At 39.7% G+C, this 23,919-nt stretch overlaps 1 protein-coding gene across 1 annotated transcript in view; it reads right to left on the minus strand.

Annotated features, from left to right (window-relative positions):
* SPG11 (SPG11 vesicle trafficking associated, spatacsin) overlaps positions 1–23,919 on the minus strand; it is a 104,611-nt gene that overhangs the window by 34,717 nt on the left and 45,975 nt on the right. Inside the window, 3 exon segments of the mRNA XM_028505521.2 lie at positions 751–817; positions 5,376–5,537; positions 6,539–6,684. Of these exon segments, the coding sequence (XP_028361322.1) occupies positions 751–817; positions 5,376–5,537; positions 6,539–6,684 (375 nt within the window).

Here is a 23,919-nt window from a genome sequence, read left to right on the forward strand (position 1 = left end):
CATGTTTATGTATGCCAATAAATGTGGGTTATATATCATGTGCTAAGTACCAATTTGAAGCCAACTTTAGAATAGTTTAGGTGGAGGCACCACAGGTAACGTGATATTGAAGGCTAAAACTCTAAATGCAAAAAAAAAACCCAAAACAAAAAGAAAAAGCAGTTTAAGAAGGGCATATGAATGTTAACTATACTTTTAAAAAGGCACACACACACACACACACACACACACCCCAGAAATTTTTACGGCCTAGTGAGGAAGGCAATGTGTGTGTTATCTGGTGCTGACCATGTGCCAGGAACTGTGAGAACTTATTAAGTGCCCTTGTCTCCTTTCATTTTCAATGTAACATGTGAGGTAGCCACTGTTATTAAGCTTCTTTTATATGGAATTGAAGAGAGGTTCAATCACTTGCCCAGGGTCCTATAGCTGCTACATGGCAGAGCCAGGATTTATCTAATGCCAACATTCATGCTCTTAACCTTAATAATACTGTATCGCTAACAAAGGGATTTTTTGGGGAAAAAAATTAAACAGGTACACATTTCCCGGCATGTACAGCACTAGTGATTTAATACAATGGCTTTTAACTCACAGCATGTTTTCAATTCATTGGAATACACCTTTATTTATTTATTTTTATTTAATAGAAAGCAGTGAAAAAAACTGGATTGGCTTAACATAAATCAACTCCTACGGATCAACACTACTGAAATGCTTCCAAAGCAAGAAGTACCCATAATGACTTACCTCCTATAGCTAGTGTGTTGGCAGACTGCCAGCCAAACAGTCTGCTAGGATCAAAGGGCAATAATGACTGTAAAAGGGGAAAAGTCAAATTGGAGTTAAAAGTTAATTGATTCTAAGAGCCCTTTGGAGCTCAGCCAATAAGCAGCACACTTCAACCAGCTACAACAACATCCTTAGAAATCAAATCTGTTCAGGCTCTACAGGCCCCAAAATAAAACTAAAATTGTGCCTCCAAGGCCTGCAACTTCTAGCTCCCAGCCCCCGTTAATACTCCTGCAGATACATAATAAGTAGGAAGCCTTTACTTGCAAGTACTTATGTAAATGGGAAGATTCAACTAGAAATTGTATCAACTTAAGATGGCAAAAATGGAACTCTTTTGACACCTAAATTAAATTTTTTGTATGCAAAATTAGAAAAAGCTGGCTCTAAAATTAAACTGAATGAATGGGAAGCTTATCTTGACTAGAAATTAGAAGCTTCTAGGAGGCGCACAGATAAATTCTCTCTTCTATAAGAAATTAAGAACTTTTAGAGCCTGTCTCTGAACTCATGGAGGTTTCTGAAGCTCTCAGTGCCAACACCCCATTCTCCCCTCTTCTTCAACTGTGCTCCTGCACCCTTTACATCATCGTCTGGACTTATTCTCCTTTTCTTTTCCTTCTTTCTTTTCTCACCTCCTGCAGTACAGCTCCCTACTGACCTAGGGACCACGCACAGTGAAAAACCAGAAAAGCCAGTCTCAGGGAGAGGGGAACCAGCAATGGTACAGAATTAAGGAATCTACCTAAAGACTTTCCTGACTTTCTCCAGAACCCTGATGGGTTCACAAAGGCATTTATTTATTTTATTTACTTATTTTATCCTCACCTGAGGACATGCTTATTGATTTTAGAGAGAGAGGGAGGGAGGGGGAGCTGTGAGGGAGGGAGAGAGAGAGATCAATGGGTTGCCTCTTGTACGCATCCAGATCAGGGACTGAACCCGCAACCTAGGCATGTGCGCTGACCAGGCATCAAATCTGTAACTTTCCAGTTTATGGGATAACACTCCAACCAAATGAGCCACACTGGCCAGGGCACAAAAAAATTTAATTTAACTGTTAGAACATGTGATCCTGACTATTCTGACCTGTTCCAATTAGTATACCTATTGGTTTCTGGGAGCAAAACAACAGAATTACTAAATAGAATTTGATGGGAAACTTCTGTAGAGGAGACTTTTTATTGTAGAAAGCCAGATTGCCTTTAAGAAGGGTTATAGACAACTGAAATGGGATTTAGAAAGAGAAAAGAAACAGAAACAAATCTAGGGCTGCTACCAGGACTATGAGAGGGCATTTTTTCTTCTCCTTACTAATAGTACAGGAGAAATTCAAAGAAGAAAAATTACTTAGGTCCTTGTAGATACTAGGGCTACTTTATCTGTTCATAATCATACCCAATGAAGTTGCCTTTTCCCTCAGAGTAAAATGTCTGTACAAATGGTAGAAATATCTAATCAACCAATGCCTGTTTTTAAATCAGAACCTGATCCCTTCAAACTGGGGAATATTATAGGACAATATATATTTTTGCTTATCGAATCTGCCCCAATTCACCTGATAGGACAAGATTTTCTTGAAATCAATAATGCCCACATAACCTTTTTCCAGAAGGGTGAAATGTATTTAGAAGTTAATGAATCAGATACTGAACCAATTGGAGAAATTTTAAAGGGATGCCACAAGAGAAAACTAACGTTGAAACTAACTGAATGTTTGCTAATCATATTTTCTTCATTATTAACTTCCATGCAAGCCTCAGAGATGGCTTAATAGAGACCCTTCCTTCCCTCCTAGGGGGTGGAGGCCCTCTCTCACTGAGGCTCCTAAAGCACAGGTGGCAAAACACAAGGCCCATGGACCGAATCCAGCCAGGTACCTTCCTTGCCCCTAGTTAAGGACTAGCTACATTTACACAGTCCTAAAATTACATTCGACCCTTTGAAGGCAAATGCAAGAAAAGGAGTTCCCAGATATTCAATGGGATGGCTCCTGGTGAAAATGAGTTTGACACCCTTGTCTTAAAGGAAACAAAAAAGTTAATGGATGCTAAAATAAGTAAACAAAATTATATGAAAGGACTTCACAGTAGTCTGCTTCCCTTCTCCAGGGCAATTAAAAATCTTTCTGGCATAAATTCTTTGAACTTGGCTAAAAAAAAAAATGTACGGGACACTTTTCTATCTTAATAAAAATAGAACTGACAATGCTCTTTTTAAATACTCTCTTCATGTCAAATTATGTCTGCAAAGTGCACCCTCTTTTGGTAGAAGCAGCATTAATTATAATGTAAAATGGGTTTCAGAAATGCTTTTGGAACCAAAAGGCAAGAGGACTAGGAGGCTAGAAAATTTTACGTTATAAACATGACAAGGTGAGCTAAGGCAAGTCAGGAAAGAAAAAGAGTAAGACAATCAGATCAAAAGTTAAAGAAATGTGATGAAAAAATCATCAACAACAAAGGAAAAAGTAGACTAAGGTCAAGTCAGTCAGAAAACTTATAGGAGCAGGAAGCAGTGGCTGTTTGAAAATTTTCTAGGCCAAAGGTTTAGCAAAGACTATAAATACATGGTTGGAGGGATACAGGAGAAAACAGAACTATTAAGTCAAGGTTTGGATAGCTACATAAAGAGCAGCTTTGATTTTAAGTCAAGGGAGAATTTGTGGTCTATTAAGGAATACTTCTCCTGGAATAATAATACAGAGATCTGATCACTAGGGAGGAGCAGGAAGGAACTATAGGAGGAGGTTGCTGCAGGAAATGGTAAGTGGTCTAGGACAGAATTGGCTGAGAAGCTGAAAGCATCCAGACTGGGATAAAAAGCTGGCTCTCCTCCTTGAGGATGCTTGCATGACCGTGCTGCAGCTGTCTGCATTTCCCAATGGACAGTTTTGGTGAGAAGGAACTCTGGGCACAGCCTAGGATCAGGCTGGCCTGGCAAAAAGTGGCAAGGTTGTTCTTCAGATGTTCTTTAGGTGATGAGTTCCCAGACAGAAGCCTGCCATTCTTCTGTTGTGTAGCTTTTGTATCTTATGTTGTTTTAGTTTGTAAACTAACCCTATAGAAGTAAGATAATTAAAAACTAACAGGGGGAATGACAGAACTCAGGTGTTAAAAGAGTTTAGCCTTAATAGACAAGCTTAAGTGACTAAGGTGTGCAGAAAGCTGTTACTCCAAGGTTGTGAAGCTTTATATAAAGACTCCTTTTCTTTATCGCCAAACCTTTGCCTCTGGAATTTTGCCTGAAGCGTGGCAACGGGCAGCGGGATGACTGTTGCTCTGTAATGATGACAGGACTAAAAAACGGTGTGAGCCAAATTGAAAACAGAACAAAGAACAACCTAAAACCACTTCTGTTTTAGGCTGATTGCATCTATTTTATGCAGAGCAACTGTTTTTACATAATGCACTTATATATAGTTTATACCACTGTTACTCAAAGTGTAGATCTGCAAGGAGATGAGAAAGAAGCCTGTGATAAATGTAAATCCACTTACTGCTTCCTTAAGAAATTCTTGTTACTTAAAAAAAAAAAAAAGCCTGCTGAACTATACAGTGTGCTTAGTGACACTGATTTATACTCTGGTGAAATATCCTAATTTCATCTCAGCAACAGTAATTCATGGACTGGCACCTGCCTGGGGACCAGTCTGGAGTAGCAAGTCTATACCCCAAGAATTCTTCACATTAGAGTAAGAGAGATTTTGAATCTTCAGAGGATTATAGAGCTTATTTTGAAGACATTATGGAAATATGTGAACCGAGAGGAAGAAAAAGCAAAAGTCCTTTGAAATGAGAAATGAGCAAAAAAAGGTATTTTTAAATGAGGGTCCCTGAATAGGTTTCAGGGAATCTGTGAATTCCTTTGAAATATAAGCAAAATTATATGCATCTGTGCAATTTTTCTGGTTAGAGGGGTTCATAGCTCCCTTATACTTAGGTATCTGTCCTAGAAAGGTTAAGAAGCATTGATTTAAATAAGCAATGGTACTCACTGAGAAGAGACAGAAATTATCAGTGGTAGAATGAAGCTTTTGATGAAAGCAGCAGACAAGTATGAAGGTCAATCAGGTGAGGTCGGAAACATTCCATATTTCCCCTGCTCTCCCTGTACTACAGAGAACTGCTATTTCCCAAGCCCACTTGCCCTTTGGCTAGCAGATAGGGTTAGCCACCACAGACAACACGGGAGGTGGGAAGAGGGGAGAAACCAACATATTTTTCCACTTTGTTTTCTGGGCCATCTCCCCCAAGTTTCCAGTCCCACCCTCTGTGTTCCCAGCTCCTGTCAGGCAGCCTGACTTTGAGTTTAGCTCCCGGAAATGGCTCAGGCTTCTGGGTTCTCATAACACCACTTTCTTTAAATGTCCTTGCAACCCTACAGGTGTTGATGGCTTTGTTCTTTGTCAATTTGGGGACTGTGTCAGCATCACGTGTTTGGTTTTTTGATTCTGTCACTCTGTATAAGTAATTCTCTATGTTGAATTGTTCTCCATTTGAAAGACCCAGAGTAGTTTCTGTTTTCCTGGCTGAACCTTGACCAATATCCCTAAATACCAGCCACGGAAATAAATACTGTACCTGCATCAGGTGGTAGAGTGTAATGTCAGGCGGCAGGACACTAGGGGCAGCATACTGTGGGAAGAGAGCAGTCTTTAGCTTGGGATAAGGAGTTAATGCCATCTTCAATAGCTGGGGATCCACTTTCTTCAAACAGTTCTCGTTTTCTTCATTCTGGACAACCTAAACAAGAGATAACATGGTGTAAGTCATGTTTTTGTCTTCTCTAAGTTTATGTCCTTTTTTCACAAGAACCTTGTGAAACAAGGTTAGTTTGAGAGAATACATGGTAGTGAAAACAGCACTGGACAAGGAGTCAGAAGCTGATAATTCTGATTCTAAGACAAACTACCTGTGTGACCTTCAGCTAGATATTTACCATCAGGCCTCAGTTTCCTCATCTACAAAATCAGGAATTTAATCCAAATCAGTGGTTTTCAAACTGTGTGTGGGAAAGCTGTTTGAAACAAGACTGTTACTATAAGATTTAAAATACTCAAATATTGAATTAGGTACTAAATAGTAAATATTTTAAAAGAAAAATAACTACTAGACTACACAACTTTTCCTCAGCTCTGTTACTTTATGACTAATTTCTGACAAGTGATTAAGAACAGAGGAATAAGTAACTAAGTTATGTATACTGCAACAATCTAAAAGAGCTGGTATTAAGCTATCATCAGTAAGAAACTTTTGAAGATTAAATGTTTAAAAGAAAGTTCTTAAGTTTCCTCTAACTAGGCACACTATAACTTTCAAAAAAGCAGAAATGGGCAAATTTCCACTGGCTCCTTCAAATGAGTTTACATGAATAGCTAAAAATTATGACTTCTTTTTTACCTCTTTAACAGGACAAACAGTACAAAATCATTCCTAAGCTAAAGGTCTAAGGTACACTTACTTCCAGAAACAACAAGATTCTGATTCTATCCTGAAAATAAACCTGGATCATTAGAAAACAAATAACAGTGAAAAATAATCTCTATACAACACATTAGGTTCCCTTTCAACTTAAGAGAATATGATATAAAATTTTAAAATTCACCTTGGTTTACACTCTTTAATGAAATACTTATAAGTGGTTATACTTTAATAGCAGCTGGTTTCTAGGAAACCCATAGGTACTGCTGCTGAATCTAAAATCAGCCCTAGTTTGCTATAACAGGTAAAGGTGCTGTCCATACCAGGCTGACACCGCCAGGTGCGTACATCGTGGTGGCAAGAGCCAGGAGCGTGTGTCCTTCCAGCAGCATACTGCTCACACTGGCCTGGTTGCTGGGAATCAGTATTTGAGCATTTGCAAGGCTAGCCTGGAAGATCAGCTTAGGATCTGGAAAATAAAGAAGTATGTTTTCCTCCTTTTTAAAATTTTTTTATTGTTGTTCTATTACAGTTGTCCCAATTTTCCCCTGTTGCTCTCTTCTGCCCCATCCACCCCCTGCTCCTGTTTTTCTCCTTAACATAAGTTAAGAATTACATATAATTCTGAGGAAGAAAATTATTTTTAAATCTACCCACAGTAAGAAGGACTTTCTAAATTTAAAAGCAATAAAAAAATCACAAAAAGAAATATGAAAAATTTGTCTAGGTAAAAATAAAAACTTCTATTAAAAAATTGAAAAATAGTAGTGAACTAGGGGGGAAAATTAACAGATAACAACCTCAGGATTAATGTCTAAAATGAAGAGCTCATACAAAACAATGCCCCAAATACTGACTACAAGAGATAAACAGACAAAAGAAAAATCATTTACAAAGAAGAAACAATACTTGTCTGACACATAAAATATATAATTCACTAAAAATAAAGAAATGCACATCAAAATAATTAGATGCCATATATCACCTATAAAAACAGCAATGATTTTAAAAAGTAATCAACCCTAATCATAGAGTTGGTCAGAATATATAGAATAGCTGAGACTTATGGATAAAATGATATGAACTCCCTGGAAAGCAGTCTGGTCTTATAGCAAGAACCTTCAAAGTGTGTATAATTTTTGACCTGGTAATTTCATATCCAGAAACCTATCTGTACTAAAGAAATAATCTGAAATGAAGACAAAAATTTTGTGTTCACATATATTCAAGACTATATATAGGAGAAAAAATGAAAACAGTCTTAATGTTAAAAAATAAGAGAACTGTAAATTAAATAAGGGTATATCCATATAATTAAATATTATGTAAACATAAAAAGGGTCATTGTCTCTAGGAACACAGGAAAATTCTTATAATTACTAAGTGAAAAAAGCAGTATACAAATACACAAATGTTTCTAGTTGTATCCTTAGCACTTACAGACTGTTGCAAGGTAGGAGCTCAATAAATATTTGTTAGATGAATGAAATACAATATAGACTAGGTTGAAAAAAGTATGGAGAAAATAACTAGAACAAAATACATTCAACTATATCAAGAGCTACCTACGGGGAGATCCAAGATGGTGGTGAATTAGGTGGAAGCTACACTAACCTCCTCCCAGGACCAAACTGAAATTACAACTAACTTATTGAAAAATCATCCTGAATAACCAACTGAAGACTAGCTAGAGAGAAGCCTTATAACCAAGGACTTAACAGAAGAAGCCACATCGAGACTGGTAGGAAGTGCGGAGGTACGAGAGAGCTGGCCAGGCACCCACAGAGGGACATCTCAGGTCTGGGGGAAGGGGGTTCCCCTGAGAAGTGTTGGGTCTAAACCAGGCTCCTAGCCTATAGCACCAGAACGAAGAAACATGCCCACATAATATCCAGTTGTGAAAAGCAGTAGGGTTTCTTTCTACCAGGGAGAGACAGCTAGAGTTGCAGCCACATTCTTAAATTAGGGCCAACACACAAAATTTTGTTCACAGCCACTCACTTTGGTCTCTGGTGGAGAGAGGGCCGTGTAGACTAGAGCCGTGTGAAGAGTCTGGGGTTGGTCAGCTGCCAGGATCTCTTCCCTCAGACATTCCCCACACTGCAGAAGCCACCCTTCTTCAGCAGGGCACTCCTTTCCTTGAGGCATCAGCACTGGGGGAAGCAATAGCCCACCCGAAGGAATCCCTCTGACCACACCCTGTGAGCTTAAACCCTGCTGAGGAGTACAGCCAGAAGCTCTTTCAGTGACTAAGCCTAACAGGCAGCCTGCAGGCAGAGGTGGATCTCTGGTGCTGAGACTTCTGCTGACCTGTCCCCAGGCCTAGTGCTGGTAAAAGCCAGCCTTGGTGCACAAACTGGTCTCTTCTGCGCACATTAAGGCCCAGCATAGGGAGCCACAAGCTGTGCATCACTGGCAGCTCCAAATAGATTGCCCAGGGCCAGTCACAGGCAGCATCCTGCACCAGAATTGGCTCCAAAGAGGCCCACAACCAACATACCCAGTAGTGAGCCTCAGACAACAAGAGAACAGAATCCAGTAACCTCACAAGCAGCATATCCACAGGGAGATCTCAGCAGGCACCAAACTCTGCTGAGGGGAATTCTGCTTCATGTGATCAGCACTTGCACAGCAGCCTGCACACTGTGTTGGGGGTAGAGAGAGCCTCACAGCCAGCCAGCATGAGGGTCGATCCCATGCACAAATAAGCCAACAGCAATCAAGAATCAATTATTTAACAGGCGGGTCCATATAACACGCACAAGAAATATTCTTAGAGCACCCTGCTCAGGTGATCTGCGAGACTGTGCCCCTGGGTCTCACAGGACACCTACTACATAAGGACACCTACTATATAAGGCTACCCTACCTAGACCAGCAGTCATAGCAGATCACATAATACATAAAAACAAAAACAAAGAGGCAGCCAAAACAGGGAGACAAAGAAATAGGCTCCAAATTAAAAACAAAACAAAACAAAACAAAAAACACAAGAGAATTTTCCAAAAAAGAGCTACATGAAATGGAGGCAAGCAATTTATAAGATACAGTTCAAAATAATGATTATAAGGATGCTCAACAGCATGAAAAAGGACACAAACCATAAAAAGGGCCAATTAGAAATGATGAATGCAGTATCTGAAATAAAGAATATACTGTAAGGAATAAACTGTAGCTTAGATGAAGCAGAGGACTGAATCAAAAATTTGGAAGACAAGATAGAAAAAAAACACCCAACCAGAACAGCAAAAAAGAAAAAAGAATTTAAAAAGTAAGGATAGTTTAAGGGACTTTTGGGACCACATGAAACAACAACATCCACATCATATGGGTACCAGAAGGAGGAGAGAGAGAGCAAGGGATTGAGAACCTATTTGAAGAAATAATGACCTAAAACTTCCCTAACCCGGTGAAGGAAAAAGACACACAAGTCCAAGAAATACAGAGTCCCAAACAAGATGGACTCAAAGATGCCCACACCAAGATACATCATAATTAAAATGGAGGTAAAAAAACAAAGAGAGAATCTTAAAAGCCTCAAGAGAAAGGCGGTTACCTGCAAGGGAGCTCCCATAAGACTCTCAGCTGATTTCTGAACCCAAACTTTGCAGGCCAGAAGGGATTGGCATAAAATAATCAAAGTAATTAAAAGCAAGGAACTACAACCAAGGCTCCTTTACCCAGCAAGGCTATCATTTAAAATTGAAGGAGAGAATAAAAATAGGTAGTGAAGATGGCGGCCAAGTAGGTGGAAGATGAGCCCACTTGCTTATGCCTCCAGCATGGATTTTCAGCTGATCTTCCAACAAGTGACCTGAACAACCAGTGGGATCTTAGCTAATATGAATTTTTGAAGCAAAGGAATATACAAGTTGTGCATTGCCCAGTAAGAGATTTTATAAGTTGAAGGGGAAATACCCTGTACAAGGTGCCAGCAGCAAGGGAGAAAACAGAGGGGAGGAAATGCAGCTTAGTAGCTCCCACCTCTTGCAGAGGGGTGGGGCCCCAGTCCTGCACAGGGAAGCCCTAACCCTAACTGGGAGAGACTTGGGAGGATATATGGAGCCCGGGAGACTCAGGCTGCACAAATGCAGCAAGCATCACGTCCACAGCTGCAGTGCCAACCGGAAGAGTCCAAGAGAGAAATTCTAGCTTCTAGAACTGCTGGAGGCATGGGCAAGCTGTGGTGAGCCCTCATCAAGAACAAGACTTTTCACTTTATGGGGAAGTAGAGTGCGTGCAGAGCTGGACAGTGGCTCAGGCGCTGTGGGTGCCATGTAGGGACTTTTTAAAGAGGGGAATGGAGGCATGGCTGAGCAGGGAACCTGCACATGTGTGCACAGCTGCCCTGCCAAAAAAGAGGCCAGATTGAAAGAGTTCATGGCCACTAAACCCAGCTGGCCAAGAAAAGTAGAAGGCTGCATGGTGAAGGGATTGTGGGGCCCCTCCCAGCACGAGAAGGGGGCTGTGTGCAGAACAGAGAATTTGGGTCTGAGCCTCCTGTGAGAGCAGTGAGCTAGGAACTGGGTAGGCTATAGCTGAGTGCCTGAGGTTCTTTGCAGCCAGGCAGGGTCTCCCAAACCACAGAGTACAAACCCCTGGGGAGGAAATGCGTGCCCATCCCCCACCTACAGGATGGCAAACTCCACAGAACCAAGCTCAAGAACTCCCTGCCAGGGGAATATCCACAGGGGAAAGAAGGAGAATCTCCCAAGGAGTCCTTTATGAACTTATATCCAATGCTGGCTCTTCCTGAGGCCCCATTCCACTGAAACAGCAGAGAGATTAGATACTGGGACAATAAGAGGTACTTATGGCCCCACCCAGCCTTGCCTCTCACACAGAGCTACCATCAGTGCCAAGCAAGAAAGAACTGACCCTTTTATACAGATTGACTCCTCACGTGAGACAGACAGCAAATTCATCAGAAACTATACATTACAGGAAATAATCTGGGACAGACCAAGACGTGTGTGTTGCAGGTGGGAGGAACACACCCACCATCCTCTCTGAAGGCTGAACAGCGCCTCCTGGTGTATGTGTGTGTGGGTGATCCCAGGACCCCACCCTCCTGATCGCACCAGAGGTTCCCTCTGGAGGCAGGTGGAGGTGGTACATGCAGTGCTGCAGTGCTGTCAGACGTTAAATGAACCACTCCTGGGCCTTGTGCTGATAAAAAGCCAGTAGGCAGTACAGCGAGGACCAACTGAACAAGGAGGAGACAGCCCTAGACTGTGGATCGTATGTTGCTTCAAACGGCTGTCTAAAGCTAGACAGGGACACCACCTGACATCAGGGATGGAACCTAAAGGAGAAGATAGTAGGCCAACAAACACTAGACTCTACTGAGATGAATTCCACCTCGCTCTTTTTCATTATTGGTGCTATTTTTCCTCCTGTATAGCTTTTTACATTGTTTCTTTGTCTTCTATTTTGTTCCTATTACTTCACTATTTTTATTTTATTTTTTATATTACTTTTACTTTTATGTTTTTCATTAATTCTCATCTCATATTTTATTCTTCCCTTCTCTTACGCCATTTTACCTTCATCCTTCTCTTATTTTTGTTCTAAATTTTATTTTTTCCCCTTTCTACGTCTTGTTTCTATTCCTCACTCTCACTATTTCTCCTCCCTCCAACTGTCAAAACCATCTTTCTTCCCATAGTCATCTCACATTCTTTTTTTCTTTCTTATATTATTGTTGTTCCACCTTTATTAGTATCTGCTTGATTATCATTGATATTGAGGTTGTTGTGGCATTTCTTTAATTTTATCCATAGTTGTTCACTATTTTTTAAATTTTAAATCTCATATTTTACTATTCCCCTGTCCTATTCCATTTTGCCTACCTCCTTCCCTGTTTTATTTTTGTTTTAAAATTTATTTTCTCCCTTTCTTATCCTGGTTTCTGACTCTTAAGCTTATTATTTCTCCTCCCTCTATTCCCTCAAAATAAGTTTTCTTTCCTTTAGACATCTCACAATATTTTTCTTTCTATTTCTTTCTTATAATATTATTATTTTCTTTCTACCTTTATTAGTCTTTGTTCCTTTGTCATGGATATTGCTGCAGTGGTTGTTTTTCTTCAAGTTAGTTCCTATTTTTCCACTATTTCCCCCTCCAAACCTCATATTGTACTCTCCCGTTCTCTTACTCCAGTTTGCCCTGTTCCCTCCCTATTTTATTTACATTGTAAATTTTATTTTCTCCTTTTCTTCACCTTATTTCTATTTCTTACTCTTACTATTTCTCCTCCCCCATCCTCTCAAAATAATTTCTTTGTGTTAGTCACCTCATATTCTTTTTGCCTTTTGTACAATATTCTTACTATCTTTTCACCTTTATTAATTGTAGCTCATTTGTTGTTGATATTGTGATAGTGGTTAGGGGTATTTTTGCTGGTGTAGGTACTGTTTGCTGGGTTGTTTTGTTTTATTCCATCAGCTCCTGAACAACAGCATAAAAGATCTGATGGGGGTTGTGACTCTCAGTCAGCCAGCCAGAGGGGAAAACCCACCAGTGAAGGAGTCAACAATAACCAAAACCCAAATATAACAAGAGAGCCCACATAAACTGCATAAAGGTCACCCCTAGAGTGTCCAGCTCAGGAATTCAAGGAGACTATACCACTGAGACCCATAAGACTCCTACCATAGGCACTCCACAACGTAAGGAGTCAAAGCAGATCGATCTGATACACAGAAACAAACCAAAAAGATCACCTAAATGGGGAGGCAAAGAACACTCAATCGAAAGGAAAGGAGGAATCCCCAGAAAGAGTGCAAAATGCAATTGAGGCAAACAATTTATCAGACATAGAGTTCAAAGTAATGGTTTTAAGATTGTTAAAGGAACTCAGTCAGAACTACAAGGAACTTAGACAAGGAACTACATCAGCATGAAAAAGGACATATAAACTATGAATAAAAACCAGGAGAAGAATGAAGAATACAATATCTGAAATGAAGAATACACTAGAAGAAATTGAAAGCAGGTTAGATGAATCAGAGGAGTGAATCAGTGAGTTCGAAGACAAGGTAGAAAAAACACCCACTCAGGGCAACAAATGAAAAAGACTCAAAAAGAATGAAGATAGTTTAAGAGAGCTACAGGACAACATAAAACAACAATATTCACATCTTAGAAATTCAAAGAGGAGAAGAAAAGGAGCAAGGGACAGAAAACCTGTTTGAAAAAACGACAAAATCTTCCCTACCTTGTGAGGAAAAAAGTAACCAAGTTCAGGAAGCACAGAGGGCCCCAGTCAAGATAAACCCAGAGGCCCAGTCCAAGATACATCATAATTAAAATGACAAAATTTAAAGACAAAGAGAGAATCTTCAACCCAGCAAGGCAGAAACAGCAAGTAACATACCAGGGAGCTCCAATAAGGCTACCAGCTAATTTCTCAACATAAACACTACAAGCCATAAGAGAATGGCACAAAATATTCCACTAATGAAAAGCAAAGACTTGCAACCAAGACTACTCTACACCCAGCAAGGCTCTCACATAAAGGGAAAGACAAAATAAGGAGGTTCTCACACACACACACACACACACACACACACACAGGCTACATCTCTACCAGACCAGCATTGCAAGACATGCTAAAGGGACTGCTTTAAGAAGATGAGAAAAAAAAAAAAAGTCCTGATTGGTGCAGCTCAGTTGGTTGGGTATTATCCTGCAGAGCAAAACATCACCAATTCAATTCCTGTTTGGGACACATACCTGGGTTCCAGGTTTGGCCCATGGATGGGAAGTGTGTGAGGGGCAGCCAATTGATGTTTCTCTCACATCGGTGTTTCTCTCCCTCTCTTTCTCACCGCCCCCCCCCCCCCCCCCGCCGTCTCTAAAAATAAATAAAATTTCCCTGGCTGTTGTGGTTCAATGAATTGAGCATCGGCCTGTGAACCAAAGGGTTGCCAGTTTGATTCCCAGTCAGGGCACATTCCTGGGTTGCAGACCAGGTCCCCAGTAGAGGGCGCACGAGAGGCAACCACACATTGATGTTTCTCTCTTTCTCCCTCCCTCTCTCTAAAAATAAATAAAATATTTTTTAAAAATAAAAAATAATAAAATTGTTTAATTAAAAAAGATAAAAAAAGAGAGAAACACAAGAACAAAGGGGAAAATGGCAATGAGAAATACGTATCAAAATAACACTAAATGTAAATGAATTAAATGCTCTAATCAAAAGACATAGGGTAAATGAATGGATAAGTAAACGTGACACACACATACGCTGTCTTTAAGAGACCCAGCTCAGAACAAAAGATCCACGCAGGCCAAAGTGAAGGGATGGAAAAAGCAAATGGACACGAAAAGCTGGAGTACCAATACTTATATCAGACAAAATAGACTTCAAAACAAAGGCCATAACAAGAGACAAAGAAGGTCCTACATAATACTTAAGAGAGTTGTGCAACAAGCAGATATAACCCTTGTAAACACATATGCACACAACATAGGAGCATCTAAATACATAAGAAAAGCCCTGCAGGACTTTAAGAAGGAGACTGGCAGAAATATAGTCATCATAGGGAATTTTAACACCCCAACTGTCAACAATGGATAGATCATCCAAACAAAAATTAGCAAGGATATTGTGGCATTGAATGACACCCTAAATCAAATGGGCTTAACTGATATTCACAGACCATTTCACACCAAACAATCAAAATACACATATTTTTCAAATGCACATGGATCATTTTCAAAGATAGACCACATGGTAGGACACAAAGCAAGCCTTAACAAAATCAAGAAAACTGAAATCATATCAAGCACCTTCTTGATCACAACAGCTTAAAATTAGAAAGCAACCTAAAAGAAAAAACTCAAAAACAGCCCTGGCTGGTGTGGCTCAGTAGATTGAGTGCTGGCCTGGGAATCAAAGGGTCACCAGTTCAATTCCCAGTTAGGGCACATGCCTGGGTTGCAGGCCAGGTCCCCAGTAGAGGTGCATGAGAGGCAACCACATTTATATTTCTCTTCCTCTCTTTCTCCCTCCTTTCCCCTCTCTCTGAAAATAAATAAAATCTTTTTTAAAAACCCTCAGAAACATTCAAATACATGGAGACTGAATAACATGTTCTTAAATAATGAATGGGTTAATAATGAGATCAAGAAAGAAATCAAAAAGTAGCTGGAAACAAATGAAAATGAATACACAACAACCTAAAACCTACGGGACACAGAAAAAGGCAGTCTTGAGAGGGAAATTCATAGCAATATAGGCCTACCTAAAGAAGATAGAAAAATCTCAAACACCTTAACCCTACATCTAAAACAACTACAGGGACTACAACAAACAAAGCTCACAGTGAGTAGAAGGAAGGAAATAATCAAGATCAAAGCAGAATTAAATGACATAGAGACTAAAAAAAACAATTCAAAGGGTCAGTGAATCCAGGAGCTAATTCTTTGAAAAGTTAAACAAAATTGACAAACCTTTAACAAGACTCATCAAGAAAAAATACCACCCAAATAAATAAAATCAGAAAATAAAAGGAGAAATAACAACCAACACCACAGATATACAAAGAATTGTAAGAAATTACTATGAATAGTTATATGTCAAAAAATTGGACAACATGGGCTAAATGGATAAATTTACAGAAACACAGAATCTCCAAAACTGAATGAAGAAGAAGCAGAATGCCTGAATAGACCGATAACCACTAGCAAAATCAAAGCAATAATCAAAAAACTCCTGACACACAAACACCCTGACCTGATGGTATCACAGGCTAATTTTACCAAACATTCAAAGAAGAACTAACTCCTACTCTTCTCACACTATTCCAAACAATTCAAGAAGACAGAAAACTCTCAAAATCTTTTTATGAAGCCAGTGCTACCCTACTTAAAAAAACAGGTAGAGACACAACAAAGAAAGTTATAGGCCAATATCTCTGATGAATATAGATGTTGAAATCCTCAACAAAATATTGGCAATCTTGACCCAGCAATATATTGAAAAGATCATACACCATGGTCAGGTGGGATCTATCCCAGGGATCCAAGGATGGTACAATATTTGCAAATCAATAAATATAATACACCTCATAAACAAAATGAAGGACAAAAACCACATGATCATATCAATAGATGCAGAAAAAGCATTTGATAAAACCCAGCACTGATTTACAATAAAAACTCTGAGTAAAGTGGGAATAGATGGAGCACACCTCAACATATAAAGACCATATATGAGAACCTACTGCCAACATCATCTTAAAGGCCCAAAACGAAAAATTTTTCCCTTAAGATCAGGAACAGGACAATGGTGGCTGCTTTCACCACTCTTATTCAACATAGTACTAAAAGTTCTAGCCACAGTGATCAGACAAGAAGAGGAAATAAAAACCATCCAAATTGTGACAGAGGAAGTGAAACTGTCATTATTTGCAGACAACATGATACTGTACTTAGAAAATCCTAGTCTCTACCAAAAAATTATTCAACCTAACAAGTGAATTTGGCAAAGTAGCAGGATACAAAGTCAATATTCAGAAATCAATGACATTTTAGTATACCAACAGTGAACTATCAGAAACAGAACCTAGGAAAAAAATCCCAGTAAAGTACCTAGGAATAAATTTAACCAAGGAGGTAAAAGATCTGTACTCGAAAAACTACAGAACACTGAAAAAGAAACTGAGAAAGATACAAATAAATGGAAGCACATACTCTGTTCATGGATCTGAAGAATTAACATCATTAAAATATGCATACTACCAAAGAAATCTACAGATTCAGCACAATCCCTATTAAAATACCAATGGCATATTTCACTAATCTAGAGTAAATACTCCAAAAATTTATAGGGAACCAAAAAAGACTCCGAATAGCCTCAGCACATTGAAAAATAAGAATGAAGTTGGAGGGATCACAATACCTGATATCAAACTATACTAAAAGTCCACTGCAACCAGAGGAGCTGGTACTGGCATTAGAACAGACACATGGATCAGTGGAACAGAATAAAGAACCCAGAAACAAACCCATGTCTCTACAGTCAATTAATATTTGACAAAGGGGGAATGAGCATACAATGGAGTAAAAATAGCCTCTTCAATAAATGGTGTTGGGAGAATTGGACTGGCACATGCAAAAAACCCCCCAAAACTATACCATATACCACAATAAACTCAAAATGGATGAAAGACTTAAATACAAGTATGATACCATAAAAGTCCTAGCAGAAAACAGAGATAATAAAATTTCAGAAATCCCATGTAGCAAAATTTTGGCAGTACATCTCCTAGGGCAAGGAGAATAAAGGAAAAAAAATAAACAAATGGGACTACATCACATTAAAAAGCTTCTGCATGGCTAAAGAAACCATCATCAAGCCCTGGCTGGTGTAGCTCAGTGGACTGAGCACGGGCTGCGAACCAAAGCATCGCAGGTTCGATTCCCAGTCAGGACACGTGCCTGGGTTGTAGGCCACGGCCCCCAGCAACCACACATTGATGTTTCTCTCTCTCTCTCTTCCTCCCTTCCCTCTCTAAAAAATAAAAATAAATAAAATCTTTAAAAAAAAATACTGTCTTTCATCAGATTTAAGACACATAAAAAAAAAAAAGAAACCATCATCAAACTGAAAAGGTTGGGACTTCTGGTGAAGATGGCGGCATAGGGAAACATAACTCTCCTCCTTGCACAACCACATCAAAATCACAAGTAAAATACAGAACAACCATCACTCAGAACCATCAGAAATCAAATTGAAAGGAAATCTGACAACCACAGAATTAAAGAAATCACATCCATCCAGACTGATAAAAGGGACATAGACGCGGAATGGGCTGGTCCCATATCCACATGTGGTAGATAAAAATTTGGGAGGTATATTTCAGTAGTGAGGAGTCCTGGACCCACACCAGGCACCCCAGCCCAGGGTTCCAGTTCCTGGAAGATAAGTCTGTATAACTTCAGGCTGCAAAAACCATCAGGGACTCAGTCAGTGGAAGAAACTTTTGGAGTCCCAAGCAGTTCCTCTTAAAGAACTCACACACGGGCTTATTCAGACTCTCTCTGAGCTCTAGCACCAGGGTAGCAATTTGAAAGGAACTAGTGCCATGCAGGGAGAATCTGAAGTGTTTGGCATCAAGGCAAGAGCTGGGGGATCTTGGGTCATGCTGCACAACTGCCTAAACCCTCTCAAACAAACAACAGCCAGCCTCAGTGACACACCCCCACCCCCTGTCCCTATATCTCATGCTAAGTGGTCCCGGGCCCAGCACTGGCAGCAACCAGCCTAGATTCACACCTTGGCTTCACCTGTGAGTCTCCAAGGCCAGCACAAGTAGCAGCCATCTCAGATTGCTTTATAGCTCTGGCAGAGTGGCCCCTGGCAAAACACGGGTGGGGGCTGACCATGGTCTGCACCACCCAGGAAACCCCAGTGGATAGCTACACACCACAGTGGAGCACCAACACCTTGCTCCCACATATCTGATCCTCCACAGAGGGTGGAGGTTGATGGTCAGTGGTCACAGCCAGTCCTAGGAAACTGACTAGCCTGGGTAAATCCCTCCCAATGACCTGCCAACAGCAATCAAGTCTCAAGTATAAGATGAGGGAGGGTGTACTCAGCCCACACAAAAGGTGAAAAAGAAGGAGGAAGAGAAAGAAGAAGAAGGAAGAAAAAGAGGACAAACAACAGAATATAATTTAAAAATAAAATGGCAATAAATACATACCTATCAATAATCACTCCAAATGTAAATGCATAAAATGCTAACAATGCAAACAAAAGACATTGGGTAGCTGAATTGATAAGAAAACCAGGCCCATATATATGCTGTCTTCAAGAGACCACCTCAGAAAGAAAGGTACACACAGAGTAAAAGTAAAGGGACGGAAAAAGATATTTCATGCAAATGGAAAGGGAAAAAAAGCTGGAGTTGCATTACTTATATCTGAGAAAACAAACTTTAAAACCAAAGCTATAGCAAGAGACAAAGAAAGACACTACATAATGATAAAGGGAGCAATCCAACAAGAGGATATAAACCTCATAAACATTTATGAACCCAACATAGGAGCACCTAAATATGTAAAGCAAATTTTGATGGACACAAAGGGAGAGATAGACAGTAATACAGTACAGTAGGGGATTTTTAACACCTCATTGACATCAATGGATAGACCTTCCAGACAAAAAATCAACAAGGATATTAAGGCCTTAAGTGACAAGCTAGGTCAAATGGATTTAATTGATTTCTTGAGAGCATTTCACCACAAAGCAGCAGAATATACATTCCTCTCAACTGCTCATGAAATGTTTTCTAGAATAGACCAGAGGCTATGACACAAAACAAATCTCAATAAATTTAAGACTGAAATCATATCAAGCATCTTCTCTGACCATAATGGTATGAAACTAGAAATCAATTATAAAAATAAAACAGAAAAACACACAAAGATATGGTAGCTAAATAACATATTACTAAACAATGAATGGATTAAAAATGAGATCAAGGGAGAAATCAAAAGATACCTTAAAACAAACAAAAATGAGAACACATAACCCAAAATCTGTGGGACACAGGGGAAAACATCCTAAAAGGGAAATTCATAGCATTAGAGCACTATCTCAAGAAACAAGAAAAAAGCTCAAAAAGATAATCTAATTTTACACTTAAAGGAACTTGAAAAAGAACAATAAACAAAGCCCAAGGTGAAGAAAGGAAATAATAAAGCTCAGAAGAAAAATAAATGAAATACTCCAAAAAATTATAAAATATCAATGAAATCAATAGCTGGTTCTTTGAAAAGATAATCAAGATTGGCAAACCTTTAACCACACTCATCAAGAGAAAAAGAGAGAGAACCCAAATAAATAAAATCAGAAATGAATGAGGACAGGTAACAACTGACACCAAAGAAATACGAAGGACTATGAGAAAATATTATGAACAACCATATATAAAGAAATTGGACAACCTGGGTAAAATGATAAATTCATAGAAACATACAATCTTCCCAAACTGAATCAGTAAGAATCAGAGAATCTGAATAGACAGATTACAACTTGTGAAAATGAAGCAATGATAAATAAAATTCCCCCAAAACAAAAGCTCTGACTGGATGACTTCACAGGTGAATTTTACCAAACCTTTAGAGAAGACCTAACCTATTCTCAAACTAGTCCAAAAAATTCAAGAGAAGGGAAGACTCCCAAGTTCATTTTATGAGGCCAGCATTATCCTAATTCCAAAACCAGATACAGACACTATGAAGAAAATTATAAGCCAATATTCCTGATTAACATAGATGCTAAAATCTTTAACAAAATATTAGTAAGCTACATCCAGAAATAGGAACCAGACAGGGATGTCCACTTTTGCCACTCTTCTTCAAAATAGTACTGGAAGTCCTAGCCACAGCAGTCAGACAAGAATAAGAAATCAAAGACATCCAAATTGGAAAGAAGAAGTCAAACTGCCATTATTTGCAGATGTCATAATACTGTATTTAGAGAATCCTAAACATTCCACCAAGAAACTACTAGAACTGATAAATGAATTCGGTTACATTGGCCAGATACAAATTAAATATCCAGAAGTCAGTTGCATTTTTAGATGCTAATAATGAACTATCAGAAAGGGAAAATAAGAAAACAAACCCATTCACAATTGCTTCAAAAAGAATAAAATACCTAGGAATAAATTTAACTAAGAATGTAAAAAACCTGTACTTGGAAAATTAAGTCACTGAACAAAGAAATTAAGTCACATGGTATAAGTGGAAGCATATACCATGTTCATGGATAGGAAGAATGAATATCGGATACGGCAAGATGGAGGAATAGGTGGGCGCACCGTACCTCGCACAACCAAGAACAGAGCAACAATTTACAACAATGATTTGCAGTCATAATATCAGAACTGTCAGAGGATTTATCTAAAAGGAAGACGGACAGCCTAGAAGTTGAAGTAGACCCGCACATCCAGACTGGTAGGGGACTACGAGCCGAGCGAGCAGGCGTGGGGCTGGCGCGGGTCGCAGGCGCGCGGAGGTCAGGGGAAATTTGGCGCAGAATCGGCGCGACTGCAATCCGGGACGCAGGAGCGAGCGCAGCGGTGTAGCGGTGATCCCTGAGTACGCAAGCGGCAGCTGGGGGAATCAGTGGGGCAGCGACTGGGGACCAGGGCAGAGCTCACGGCCCAGAAGCCCAGGGAAGTGTCTGACTCCAGGAGAACGGAAGGGTCGCCATTGATCCCTCCTGTCCCCGCTCCCGCCCCTGCCCCCACATATAACGTCACAAGCTAGCGACTGGGGCGCCCAGCACTGGTGAACACCTAAGGCTCCGCCCCCCACCGTAACAAGAGCGACCAGACCAGAGAAAAAATAAATAAATAAGTAAAATAATAGGAGAGACGGGGAAAGACGTAAGATGTGTCCAGCAGAACAGATCAGACCCCCAGGACTCATCCTTTTGAGTGACCAAGAAATAGCCAATCTATCAGATGCACAGTTCAAAACACTGGTGATCAGGAAACTCACGGAACTGGTGGATTTTGGATCCAAATTACATGAAAAAATGCAGATTACCATAAAAGGGATGCAGGAAGACACACGGAGAAGAGCCAATTGTGAAAGGAAGGAATCTGAATCTTAAAACAACACAGTGGACCAGAAGGAAGATAGAATCAACCAAGCAGGAGAGCATGATGAAATAAGAATTCAAAAAATCGAAGAAAAGCTTAAGACCATCGAGGACACCTTTAAACGTTCCAACATCCGAATTATAGGGGTACCAGAAGGGGAAGACCAGCAAGTGGAAAAGTTATTTGAACAAATAATAAAGGAGAACTTCCCCAAACTGGCAAAGGGAACAGTCTTCCAAGAAATCCAAGGAGCGCAGAGAGCCCCAAAGAAGTTGGACCCAAGAAGAAACACACCAAGGCACATCATAATTACATTAGCCAAGGTAAAAACGAAGGAGAGAATCCTAGAAGCAGCAAGAGATAAGGAAACAGTGACCTACAAAGGAGTTCCCATCAGACTGTCAGCTGATTTCTCAAAAGAGACCTTACAGGCAAGAAGGGGCTGGAAAGAAATATTCCAAGTCATGAAAGACAAGGACCTACATCCCAGATTGCTCTATCCAGCAAAGCTGTCATTTAGAATGGAAGAGAAGATAAAGTGCTTTTCAGATAAGGTCAAATTAAAGGAGTTCATCATCACCAAGCCCTTACTTTATGAAATGCTAAAGGGACTTATCTAAGAAAAGAAGATAAAGAAAAGACATGTATAGTAAAAGGACAGCAAACTCACAATTATTAACAACCACACCTAAAGCAAAACCAAAAGAAACTAAGTAAACAACTAGAATAGGAACAGAACCACAGAAATAGAGGGCACAAGGCGGGGCTAGCAGTAGGGGTGGGAGGAGGAGAGAGGGGGAAAAGGTATAGAGAATAAGTAGCATAGAATGTAGGTTGAAAATAGATCGGGGGAGGGCAAGAATAGTACGGGAAATGTAGAAGCTAAAGAACTTATAAGTATTATATATGGACATGGACTAAAGGGGGGGAAGGTGGGTGGGAGAGGGGGCACAGGGGGGAGGGGAGTGAAGGGGGAAATGGGACAACTATAATAGCATAATCAATAAAATATATTAAAAAAATAAAAATAAATAAAAAAAAACATATAAAAGATAAAAAAAAAAAAAAGAATGAATATCATTAAAATGTCCATACTACCCAAAGCAATCTACGGATTCAACTCAATTCTTATTAAGATACCAATGGCATATTTCACAGAACTAGAAAAAATAGTCCAAAAATTTATATAGAACCACAAAGGACCCCAAATAGCAACAGCGATCTTCAGAAAGAAAAACACAGTTGCAGGAATCAGGCTACCTACTATCAAACTATACTGTAAGGCCATAGTAATCAAAACAGCATGGTACTGGCATAAAAACAGATACATAGAACAATGGAACAGAACAAAGAGCTCAGAAATAAACCCATTCCTTTCTTTCAATCCTTACCCAAGGACATTTTTTCATTGCTTTTAGAGAGGGATGGGGCGAGGGGAGGGGAGAGAGAGAGAGAGAGAGAATATTAATATGAATGAATCATCCATGTGAGACAGAAACATTGACTGGTTGCCTTCCATACGCACCCAAACTGCAAATCAAAACTGTAACCTATGTATGTGCCCTGACCAAGAATCAAGCCCGCAGCCTTTCAGTGCAGGGGGACGACATTCCAACCAACTGAGCCACACTGACCAGGGCTAAATCCAACCTTTCTAATCAATTAATATTTGACAAAGGAGGCAAAAACATACAATGGGCTAAAGATGGTCTATTAAATAAATTGTGTTGGGAAAATTAGACAGATAAATGCAAAAAAAAATTAAACTAGAGCACCTTCTTTCACCACACACAAGAATAAATTCAAAATGGTGTTAAAGACTTAAGTGTTAGGCTCAAAACTACAAAAATTCCAGATGAAAACACAGACAGCCCTAGGCAGTGTGGCTCAGCTGGTTGGGCGTCATCCTGCAAAGCGAAAGGTTGGTTAGATTCCTGGTCAGGGCACATGTCTAGGTTGCAAATTTGGTCCCATGGTCAGGGTGAGTAAGAGAAGAAACAGATAGACATTTCTCTGTTGCATCAATGTTTCTCTCCCTTTCTCCCTCCCTTCCCTCCTAAATAAAAAAGTAA

Source organism: Phyllostomus discolor, chromosome 1 (assembly GCF_004126475.2).
Source record: "Phyllostomus discolor isolate MPI-MPIP mPhyDis1 chromosome 1, mPhyDis1.pri.v3, whole genome shotgun sequence".
Lineage (NCBI taxonomy): Eukaryota > Metazoa > Chordata > Mammalia > Chiroptera > Phyllostomidae > Phyllostomus > Phyllostomus discolor.